The 11610-nt window shown below is 51.5% G+C and overlaps 1 protein-coding gene across 1 annotated transcript in view; it reads right to left on the minus strand.

Moving 5' to 3' along the window:
* Positions 1 to 7329, minus strand: part of SLC15A1 (solute carrier family 15 member 1) — a 46918-nt gene extending 39589 nt beyond the window's left edge. Inside the window, exons 1-6 of the mRNA XM_032593627.1 lie at positions 7094 to 7329; positions 6420 to 6472; positions 3254 to 3403; positions 1813 to 1829; positions 880 to 961; positions 637 to 778 (exon numbers count right to left, since the gene is read on the minus strand). Coding sequence (XP_032449518.1) covers positions 637 to 778; positions 880 to 961; positions 1813 to 1829; positions 3254 to 3403; positions 6420 to 6472; positions 7094 to 7329 — 680 coding nt within the window. The remainder of the gene's footprint in view (positions 1 to 636; positions 779 to 879; positions 962 to 1812; positions 1830 to 3253; positions 3404 to 6419; positions 6473 to 7093) is intronic.
* Between the last annotated feature and the right edge of the window lie 4281 nt (positions 7330 to 11610).

Below are 11610 nucleotides of genomic sequence, written 5' to 3' on the forward strand. Positions count from 1 at the left end.
TGGTTTTGTTAGATTTATAGCAGGTACTACAAATTTCAAGTTAAAAACAATTTAAGTTTATTTATTTTGAGAGAAAGGGAGAGAGAGTGTGCGAGCTGGGGTGGGGGGAGCAGAGAGAGACAGAGAGAGAATCAGTGAATTTGGCCCAGAAGAACCTCCACTTCCTTGCTCATTAAGTCCTGGGGACTTCTCAGTAACCGTCTATTGGGGGCACTCGTGGAGCTGATCCTGTAGAATTGGATGAATGCCCCACATCCTCCCCGCCCAGAGAGCAGTGTGAGCCTTTCGGCAGCCGGCACACACATTAGGGAGCTTCTTTGTTCTCTAGACCTTAACTCTGCGCCTCACACGTGATTAATGATAGATAGTATCCCTGCTACTATTTCAAGAGGAGACAGAGATGTCACCACTGTTTGGAGGAAGGAAAGAACCTACCAGGGCTACCTGCATTCACACTGCCAAACGCCAGGCACGGTGCTAGACCCGGCATATGATCTGAGCGGAAACAGCGCCCGACACGCTCTCCTAAGAGTTTTATGGGTCTTGATTCCTTGTTCCCACCATCCATCATCCCAAACCACAAAGCTGCAATTACTTCTTGGCTTGTTTCTTAACAAGGAAGGTGCAAATACTCACTTGAACTTTCCCAGCCAGGAGTCCGCGATCAGCGCGCCAAGAATGGGCGTCAGGTAGCACAGAGCCACAAACGTGTGGTAGATGGCCGTGGACAGATTATCGTCCCATCCAATGAACCGTCTGAAGTACAGAATCAGGAGCGCTTTTTGCAGAGGGCAGGGGGCGGGGCGAGAGGGGAGACAAAGTCAGGAGCTGTGGTAAGTCAGGTTCTTCACTCCGGGGAGGGAGGGTGAGAATGGTTACCTCTCATTCCATAGTAGGAAAATCTTTCACAGAACTCATTGACCACGATGAAGAAGATGCTCAGGGGGTAACCGAAGCAGCCCTGATGAAAACAAACGGTGTGGGATTGAAACACGCCCCCCACTGGCCCGTGTTCACGAGTGAGCGCTAACAGCATGGAAAGTAGCTGATGCACATTTAGCAACTTGTCAGTGACTGTCCAGAGGTGGAATTAAGAATTTAAAAAATGTTTCACCCCTTGCACTCCACACAGAGACGACAGTGAAATAAAGCATCTGGTTTTATTGTTATTTTGAGAAAAACGAGACACACCATGTCCTAAAGAAAAAACTCAGGATTGTCCCCGCACCAATGACACAAGTATATAATAGGAATTAAAAAAAATTTTTTTTTAAATGTTTATTTATTTTTGAGAGACAAAGAGAGACACAGCATGAGCAGGAGAGGGGCAGAGAGAGAGACACACAGAATCCGAAGCAGGCTCCAGGCTCTGAGCTGTCAGCAGAGAACTCGACGCAGGGCTTGAACCCACGAACCGTGGGATCACGACCTGAGCCGAAGTCAGACGCTTATCCGACTGAGCCAACCAGGTGTCCCTGTGACGGGCATTTTTTTTTTTTAATTTTTTTTTTCAACGTTTATTTATTTTTGGGACAGAGAGAGACAGAGCATGAACGGGGGAGGGGCAGAGAGAGAGGGAGACACAGAATCGGAAACAGGCTCCAGGCTCCGAGCCATCAGCCCAGAGCCTGACGCGGGGCTCGAACTCACGGACCGCGAGATCGTGACCTGGCTGAAGTCGGACGTTTAACCGACTGCGCCACCCAGGCGCCCCGGTGACGGGCATTTTTAAGCGAAGGGAGCACAGCTGTGAACATTTAGGAGCATATCAGACAAAACAAAGCTCTGTAGAGAAGGAAAAAAAACACTCACCTGTGATCTGGACATTCCTGAAAGAAAAACAAAATGCCACTATTAAAGTCAAGTAATGAAAACACTTCCTGCAGAGTCTCAACTCAGACCCTCTGACTTTTCAGGGAGGTCAGATGTGCTGTCCAGACAGCTCCAGCCTTCTCTGGGAGCGGGACCTGGCATCAGATTTTCTTTTAATTAGCTCCTCAGGCAGTTTCATTGCGGTCAGAATTGAGAGTCAGAGGCTTCGAGAATAGCGCCAAGACCATTTCCTCCTGAAAACACTTCAAAGGCTGCCCATCGCCCACAGGGTGAAGACCAAACATTTCCGCTTGTCCTTTACTATCTCACGAGGTCAGTGGGGTTGGGTGAGGATTAAATAGTGGGAATATGAAATGCTTCAGGGTGTCTAACACAGTGAGGACTCAGCCACCATTCCCATTACCTGTTCCGGCCTCTCTTCCAGCCCCTTCTGCATGCACGGGGCAGGGCTCGCATGACACCCAGCTACCCGTTTGCTGAGCACGTTGGGCGCCCACTCAAAGATGGTAACGCACGAGACAGTGACTCAGGAACGGCCCCTGCCCCTTCCTACACCTGTTGTAACTCTTGCCACGACACGACCCGCACTAGCCCCCTCTGCCTCCCGATTCTCCCAGAGTGGAATACCGGTTTGTATTTCTGCCTCCCCTCCAGGGGTGTCCACCTCCCCATCCCCAGCATCTTTCCCAGGACCTACCACATTGCGGGGCCTTATTGTCACAAGAAGGAATTAGAAGAGCAAGAAGAAAAAAAGGTGAGACTCCAAGTAAGCCAGTGCAAACCAAGGGCCGTTGACTCGACTTTCTAGATCTTAGGCGAACCCTTTATGCTCCTGCCCTGGCCTCCCCTGAATTTTGAGGAGAGCTGACCCATTCCCTGGTTCGAGTCTTCACACTGTGTGGCACCGCTCCCTGCACTTACACACGGCTTGTTCTTATCTGTGTCTGTCACATGCAGGGCCCCTCTCCATGGGGAATCATCCCTCCCCCTCCCTGGCTTCCACTGACCGCATCTTAGAGTCCTTTGTTTTCAGGGGCCCGCGAGCACCCCCCCACCTCCATTCTGAATCTGTGACCCCACGAATGTGCCTCAGAATCGACCTCCTTGGGAGAACAGGTCGCCGAGCCCCATGCCCACAGCTGCTGACTCTGGGGTGGCCCCCTGAGCCTGCATTTCTCACAAGTCCCAAGCCGATGTCCCCGCCGGTTCAGGGACATCCCCGTGAGAACCACCCGCAGGCTGTGATGTCCAGTTGCCGGACTGATCTGCATGAGTAGTTCTGATCACCTCGCTGGCCCCGAGCTCCGCAGAGACACTCCGTGCCTGCTGTCCCATCACAGACGCTGGCCCTGCCGCCTCGGATTTTCATTCTGTGCGAGCCCCGAGCCCCAGCCCACAATAAACAAAACCGCAGCCCGGCCTGAGGAACTCCGCTCTTGGCCCAGACCCATGCGGTGGTCGAGACCCCTCTCCTTCACGGGCGGGGGCCTCACTTCCTGATTCTGGTCACGCTGTGCCGTGGGCGTTGGCACTTCCCCAACCACACTCCAGACGGTCTCACTGTCGCCCACTTAGGATCAGGGGTGCTATTTCAATCCTTGTCCTAAGGCGGGAAATGACCTGTGCTGGCCTCACAGGGCTCCGGTCCCAACTCCTGACATCTATAAAGTTCTGGAAGGACATTGTTCCACGAATAGCCTGATTTTCTCCCTAGTTAGACTTGCTGGTGGGAAGGGGCTGCTTTGAGGGGCAGAACGTGGGCATGGGGGGGCAGACGTGTGATTGAACCTCGCACCTGTTGCCTTCCAGCTGTGGCTGAGGGTGAGCCAGCCTCCCTCCGACAGCCCACCTGTTGGGGCCCCCGCCCAGGTCTGACGCATCATTCAGGGAAGATGCTGCCGCCTCCCACAGGGTGGGAATCAAATGTTTGTTGATCGAACAAGTGCTCCCAAGCCATGGTCGTAGCCATCACCAAGTCCAGTGTTTGGATCCCGGCTCTGCCCCTCATTAGTTCCACCTGCCCGTCCAGGCTCTAACCTCCTTCTGCCGGAGACGCTGCCCTGCGCGCGCTTCATCAGTCTCTCCCGGGTTCCCGACCCCCCACGTGGCTTGGCCAATGGGAAGCCTGGGCAGGAGACCAGAGGGTCAGGGTGTTCCTTCCCTGCCTCCTTCCCCATATGTCACCTCAGACTGCTCCATCCTCAGGGGACAGTGGAGGCTCCTCCGAAGGAGGCCCTCCCCACACAACTCTCCTCCCAGGTTCTGGTCACAGTTTTATACCACTTCCCATGGGGGAGACCACTGAAGTCATTACTCCGGGTACCTGCACTGTCATTTATGCCTCCCTGCCTCCCCCCCTTTTTTTTTTAATTTAAAAAATAAGTTTATTTAGGGGTGCCTGGGTGGCTCAGTCAGTTAAGCGTCTGACTTCAGCTCAGGTCATGATCTCATGGTCTGTGAGTTCGAGCCCTGTGTCGGGCCCTGTGCTGACAGCTCAGAGCCTGGAGCCTGCTTCTGATTCTGTGTCTCCCTCTCTCTCTGCGCCTTTCTTACTCACACTCTGTCTCTGTCTCTGAAAAATGAATAAACCTTAAATTTTTTTAAAATAAGTTTATTTATTTTCAGGGAGAGAAAGAGGGAGGGTGGGGAAGGGGCAGAGGGGAGAGAGAATCCCAAGCTAGCTCCACACTGTCAGTGCAGAGCCTGATGCAGGGCTCAAACTCATGAACCAGAGATCATGACCTAAGCCAAAATCAAGAGTCTGAGGCTCAACCAACTGAGCCACCCAGGCGCCCTGACCCACCTTTTCTTTTTTTTTTTAATGTTTATTTATTTTTGAGAGAGAGAGAGAGAGCGCGCGCGCATGCGTGGGGTAGGGGCAGAGAGAGAGGGAGACACAGAATCCAAAGCAGACTCCAGGCTCTGAGCTGTCAGCACAGAGCCCGACTCGGGGCTTGAACTCACAGACCGTGAGGTCATGACCCGAGCTGAGGTCGGACACTTAACCAACTGAGCCACCCAGGCGCCCCTGGCTCTGTCCTGTTCTAAATGGTGTGTGTGTGTGTGTGTGTTTGAAAAATCGCTTCTATTCCGAGTATGCCTTCTGTGTCCAGATGGGACCCTGCCTGATGTAGCCCACACACCAGCTTTCATCACCAGACTGGGGACAGCCACTCTCCAGTGAAATACAAAACCCACTCAGGAACACATGCTTTTGATGAACACACAAACAGGCCCGTTTGCAGTATTCGAAGCCCCGTTTCACTGCAGTGGTGCCCTGCCTTCTAGAAAAAACAGCAGGACCAAATGATGCTCTGCCTACTTATCCTTCAGATAAAGTGCTCTTACTACTGTCTCCCAAAGACCCAGCAAAGCGAGCTGAGTGCCAGCTGCACAGGGCTCAGGCTGGTCCTTGCACCAGGCCTTTACTGAAAAGCAGGAGGGAGGTATGAAAACCCAGACCCAACGGGATGGCCTGGAGCTTCACTGCAGTCGTTCCTGCCGCATGTTTCTCAGGACTTGGGTTTGCAAGGAAAGATTTCATCTGGCTGAGGTAGCACCTGTAATTTCTCTTGCAAAATACTGTTTAGCGCTTACTGTATACCAGCTAACAATGGTAAAGATTTTGCTTACTTGGAACATAGACAGGGTTCCAGAAAAGAGAGCTTAGATCTTGTTCTAACAACCATCACACTCAGAACTACACTGTGGAAAATGAAATTCCTAAGCTCACTCAGGTAAAAATCTGAGATTTAGTACCCAGTCATCACCCAGGAAGTTTGTTATTTTCCGAAAAGTGTGCATTCCAAAAAGCCACTTCTATTACTGAGGGGCAGAGGTTGCTAACCTCCTCTGTTACTGAATTCAGAGCTATTTGCTGGTTGTGTACTGCAGTTAGCATTTCTTTTTTTTGTTTTTTAACTAAGTTTATTCATTTTTGAGAGAGACAGAGAGAGAGTGCAAGCAGGGGAGGGGCAGAGAGAGAGAGGGAGACACAGAATCTGAAGCAGGCTCCAGGCTCTGAGCTGTCAGCACAGAGCCCAACGTGGGGCTCGAACTCACAAATCGTGAGATCATGACCTGAGCTGAGATCAAGAGTCAGATGCTTAACTGATTGAGCCACCCAGGCGCCCCAAAGTGTTCTTTTTTAAATAATTTTTTTCCCCTAAGCTACATTTTCTACCTGGTGGCTTAGGAGTCCTATCCCATGCCTTTTAAATGGGATCTGGCAGGATCTGCCTTGGCTCTGGTGCCTTCTGCGGGTTACTCTCCGTTAGCCGTCTGTAATGTGAGGATGCTGCCTTCCAGAGCTGCTACAAGGAATCAGGTGGTCTGAAAATGGTTTCATAAACCAGGAGGAAGACGAGTTAAGTTGAACATTGGGTTCTTTTAGGTGGAAAGGCAGGCCTTGGGGGGCAGGAGATTAAGCTTCTGCTTGGGGACATCCTTCCTGATCATGTGGCTTTAAAGATTCAAAGCACTTAACCTTTGGACCGCCATTCCTTCACCTAGAGATGCTAACACCTCTTTGCAAGTTGGTTGATAAGATCAGATCTACAGGAATTGCTACAGAACTTGCTACTCACTGCAGCCCATGATGACAGCTGAGTACTGCAGATAAATGTTTGGAACGGAATGACTTAAGATTGAAATATGGGCAAGAATTTGCGATGGGGGCCCCCGGCAGGGCCGAGAGGGGCCCTCAAAGGAAGAGGCAGTTCCGTCCAGGGTTGCTCACGCTGACCAAAAGAAGAGGGTCCCTATGACATCGGCCTGGGAAATTAGGCCATAGGAATGAAAAAGCTGTGGACAGGCGAAAGTCAGTCTTCTTAGACACAGCCACAGCGGCAAGCACTGATTTTCAATTAAGCTGCTTTTCAAACGGGCAGCACTATAGTGTCCTGCATGCATGTGGCTGCAGAGCTTTAAGGATCGTGTTTCATTCTCTATTGCAGTGGTTCTCAAAGTGTGGTCTCTGTCCCAGAAGCAGCGGCACCTGGGAACTCATCAAAGGGGCTCCTGGGTGGCTCAAGTCGGTTAGGCGTCTGACTTCGGCTCAGGTCATGATCTCGCGGTCCGTGAGTTCGAGCCCCGTGTCGGGCTCTGTGCTGACAGCTCAGAGCCTGGAGCCTGCTTTGGATTCTGTGTCTCCCTCTCTCTCTCTGTCCCTCCCCCACTCATTGTCTGTCTCTCGAAAATGAATAAATGTGTAAAAACATGTTTTTAAAAATGCACACTCTCAGGTCCATCCCAGACCTACCGAATTGGCAGCTCCCAGGGTAAGGCCCAGCTGTCTTCAGGCTCTCGAGCCCTCCTGGGAGCCCCTGGCCACTGCAAGTGGTGCTGAGGAGCAGGCAAGAAAGGGGTCTGGCGTGAGAGTGTGCATCCCACGTGGCGGCTCCGGGCCAGGTGATCAGCTCCTCTGATGCGATTCTGGCTGTGCTCATTGTTCACCAGGATGACGGTGACAAGCAGATGCCCTTCGCTGTCTCCCATCCACCCAACCGGACCTGAGCTTCCCCACATGGAGCAAATCAGGAGGGCTCCCCAACCTGGCTGGCTCCCTGCTCCCTGCAAGGTCAGACCCGCTGCTCAGCACAGCGTTCCAAGATCCCCCCAGGATCTGACTCTCCCCCCCTCCCCCCCACCGTCAGGCCACAACTTCTGATTCCCACACCAGGCTCCTTCAGAGCTCCCCGAGCCAGTAGGGCACTTAGCGTCTCATCTCTCCCCTTGGCCTCCAAGGTATTCTCTGCCCCTAGTACATTTCTTTAGTCTTTTTATGACTGTGCTCACAGAGCGAGTTGTTCTGACTTCTGAAAATGTTACAGAGCCTCACATGTCATATGATCCCCCTTCCCCCATTTTTGGTGAGGAAATAAAGGGTATGCCACTTCAAAAAGAGCCACACAGAATACGCACCCAGCAAAACAGCAGTTGGCCTGAGGCGAGGGGGCAGGGGACATGGGAGGAGGGGAAGGGGCCTGAGCGCCTTGGGGCACAATTGGTTTGATTTTTTTTTTCAAAAACTGATCAACTTAAGTGAGAAGCACCTCTTGTTTTCTTTTCTTAAGTTTATTGATTTATTTTGAGAGAGAGAGCAGGGCAGGGCAGGGGCAGAGGGAGAGAATCCCAAGCAGGCTCTGTGCTGCCAGCGCGGAGCCCAATGCAGGGCCAGAACTCATGCACCGCGGGGTCTTGACCTGAGCTGAAATCAGCACCTGGTTTTCTTAAGTGGGCTACTCCACTTTCTTAAGTGGGACCGTCGATGTTAGGCGAGCTGTAGAACAAGTTTTGCACCTGTAATCCAGGCCCCAGTTTCTGGAGTGGCTCTTCTGGAGCTGTCTCTTGCCCAACTTGACGACTATTTTTCTTACTTGGGGGTTTCGCCACATTTTCCACCCTCGGGGCCCCTGCTGGTGCCTAAGGCACATCTGTGCACATCAGAGAATTGTGATCATTCAGGCCGGATGCTGCCCGGGGAGGCACGGCTCGACGAGCGGACAGCGGCTTGGTCCCTGGGCGCAGGTACAGCTTGGCCACGGAGCCTGGCTGCATTCCAGCCCCCGGGGGCTCCCTTGCTGGGGCCTTCATGCAGCGTGCAGCTTGCACATCTCCGGCCGGTGCCCTGCCCATCCTTCCACTGCCCTTATTTTAAAGAAATAGCCCCTTTCCACAAATACTTTCTTCCCCACTGGGAGGGAATCTGTTTTGCCTTTGACATGTCAGCAAATAGCTACCTAAACAGAACACAGTGGTGTGACTGGCTTTCAAAATGCCAGTTTGATCAAGTTACCCCTGCTCAAAGCAAATGAGTTATCAGTCATTTGAGGTCCCGGAACACCAATCAGCCTAATCACGTAAAGCTACTTTAGAAATATAGGGAAACCAGGGCTAATGGGACAGTATAGGTTTTATTAAGTGACTCTGGCATGGGGCAGGGACCGGCTCGGTCTGGGAGCGCTGGTGACCTGTATCCACACAGCCACAGAGGCCGAAGGCGTGCGCCCAGCTGGTGAGAAGACAGACACAGAGCATAAAATCTCTTAGCTGCAGTGTAGCTCCTTAGCAACGGGGTACCTCACAACCGTGTCACCCCTTTGTGTGGGGCAGAGACCGTGGGACTGGCACCTGTGGCTGGTCTGCCTTCGCCGAGTGAGTAACACACAGCCGCGTATCTTTAACCGTCCGGCAGCCAGGCCTTGCCCTCACCTTGTCCCGTGTGTCTGACACATGGCTTCGCCACCTTCTCCCTCAGCTTGGGGATCCCCTGGTCAGGAGTGAGGGAGGCAGCTCACGGTCTGCGCATTAGTTTGGGGCAGTTGCCATAACAACATCCTACAAACTGATCCTTAAAACAAGAGAAATTTATCATCTCTGAGTTGGGAGCTGGGAGGCTGAGATCAAGGTGTTGACCTCGGTGGCTCCTTTTTTGTTTAATTTTTATAATGTTTCTTTATTTTTGAGATCAGAGCATGAGCAGGGAAGGGGCAGAGAGAAAGGGAGCCCGACATGGGGCTCAAACTCACGTACCGTGAGATCACGACCTGAGCTGAAGTGGGACGCTCAACCGACTGAGTCACCCAGGTGCCCCCTGGTTGGCTCCTTTTGAGACTACAAGAGGGAATCTGTTCCAGCCTCTCCCCAGCTTCTGGGGGTTACTGGCCATCATAGACGTTCTTTGGCTCATGATAGCATTACCTAGATCCTTGCTGCCATCTTCACACGGTCTTCTCTCTGTGGTGGCCGTGTCCAGACGTCCCGTTCATACAAGGTCACTGGTCGTACTGGATTGCGGGCTCCCTTACTCCAGGATGACCTCAACGGAACTAATTACATGGCCCTATCTCCAAACAAGGTCACATTCTGAGGTACCTGGGGTCAGGACTACAGCATATGAATTTGAGTTGGGGGGCAGGGAGTGGGACACAATTCAACCAGTAACAGAGAGCATTTGTGGTGTGCAACTTATTGCTGTAGGCTACAGATATCCTATCTTTTACGAAGATTTCTACACACAATTGTCTAAAACCACGTGCATTCAGGGGTACCTGGGTGCCTTAGTCGGTTGAGCATCTGGGTCTTGACTTCAGCTCAGGTCATGAGCTCATGGTTTGTGAGTTCAAGCACCACGTCAGGCTCTCTGCTGTCAGCGCAGAGCCTGCTTCAGATCCTCTGTCTCCCTCTCTCTCTGCCCGTCTCCCATTTGCCCTCTCTTTCTCTCAAATAAACAAACATTAAAAAAATAAAATCATGGGCGTTAAGAGGCCCACTGTGGCCACCTCTGATGGTTTTATAAATAACCTGTGACTTTTAGCATCTCATGTCTGTAACCATAGACGTGAATCACTGACTGCCATTCCTATTTTCCTTCAGAGAGAAATGATCTCTACAGGCCCAGGATCTGCCCGCCTTTGGACATGCCAGAGACTATTTACTTCTCAATTGCATAGGAAGTGCAGGCAGGCCAGAGGGTGCCACAGAGTTAATATGTAGTAAGCTATTATGCAAAACAGAAAGGGCCAGGGCTAGGCCTAAGTTCTGCCTCTGGCGGCATAGACAGGATCAGTCAGCTCAGGTGAGAGAATTTCCTGGGTGTCAGGAAGGTGGACCTTGCTCTCCTAGGTATTTCCTTCATCTACACCTGGATGTTCTATTATTCTGGAAGAACAGCCTTCATTCTGAACTTAGAGTGAGGCTTGCTTTACATGCTCTACTGCTGGGGCGCCTGGGTGGCTCAGTTGGTTGAGCGTCTGACTTCGGTTCAGGTCATGATCTCACAGTTCTTGGGTTCAAGCCCCGCGTGGGGCTCCGTGCTGACAGTGTGGAGCCTGCATGAGATTCTCTTTCTGTCTGTGTCCCTCCCCTGCTCTCCTGTGCGAGATCCCTCTCTCTCTCTCAAAAATAAACATTTAAAAAAGTTAAATGCTCTCTTGCTGAGAGTCAGTAAACGCATCTGTTCATAGGCTAGGGCTAAGACAGACCTACCCCCGGAGCAGGCTCTACAAGGAGACAAGAAGGGAGAGAGCATGGGGTCCAAGAGCAAACTGCACATGCAGAACAGGCGACAGAAACGAGTCCATAGCACCCTCTCTGAAATACTGTATCATGTCATAGGCAAAAACAACGCCAAAGGCAGACGAGTGTCACCAAATCAAAAGGAACTAATCCCCTGGTCTGTTGGGGGTTTCTTTTGGAGCCAATCGAGTTAGAGATGTGAAATGTTAGTTATCTTTAATTTTTTTTGGAAATCTTAAATTTAAAAAAAAATTTTTTTTTTCAACGTTTATTTATTTTTGGGACAGAGAGAGACAGAGCATGAACGGGGGAGGCGCAGAGAGAGAGGGAGATACAGAATCGGAAGCAGGCTCCAGGCTCTGAGCCATCAGCCCAGAGCCTGACGCGGGGCTCGAACTCACGGACCGCGAGATCGTGACCTGGCTGAAGTCGGACGCTTAACCGACTGCGCCACCCAGGCGCCCCGGAAATCTTAAATTTTAGACACAAAGATCTTTTGCTCTTAGATGGTAAATCGTGACTAGAAAAAATGCTTATGATCATGGTAAGTGTGAAGTTAGGCTGTGAAACAGTCTACAGAAAGCACAATTCCCCCCGACTGATATTTAGATGGTAGGAGTCTCCATAGGAGTGTTAGGAGACAAGGGCGCCTGGGTGGCTCAGTCGGTTAAGTGTCGGAATCTTGGTTTCAGTTCAGGTCATGAGCTCATGGTTTCATGGATTCATGCCGGGCGTGGGGCTCTGCACAGGCAGTGTGGA

This window comes from Lynx canadensis, chromosome A1, assembly GCF_007474595.2.
Source record: "Lynx canadensis isolate LIC74 chromosome A1, mLynCan4.pri.v2, whole genome shotgun sequence".
Classification (NCBI taxonomy): domain Eukaryota; kingdom Metazoa; phylum Chordata; class Mammalia; order Carnivora; family Felidae; genus Lynx; species Lynx canadensis.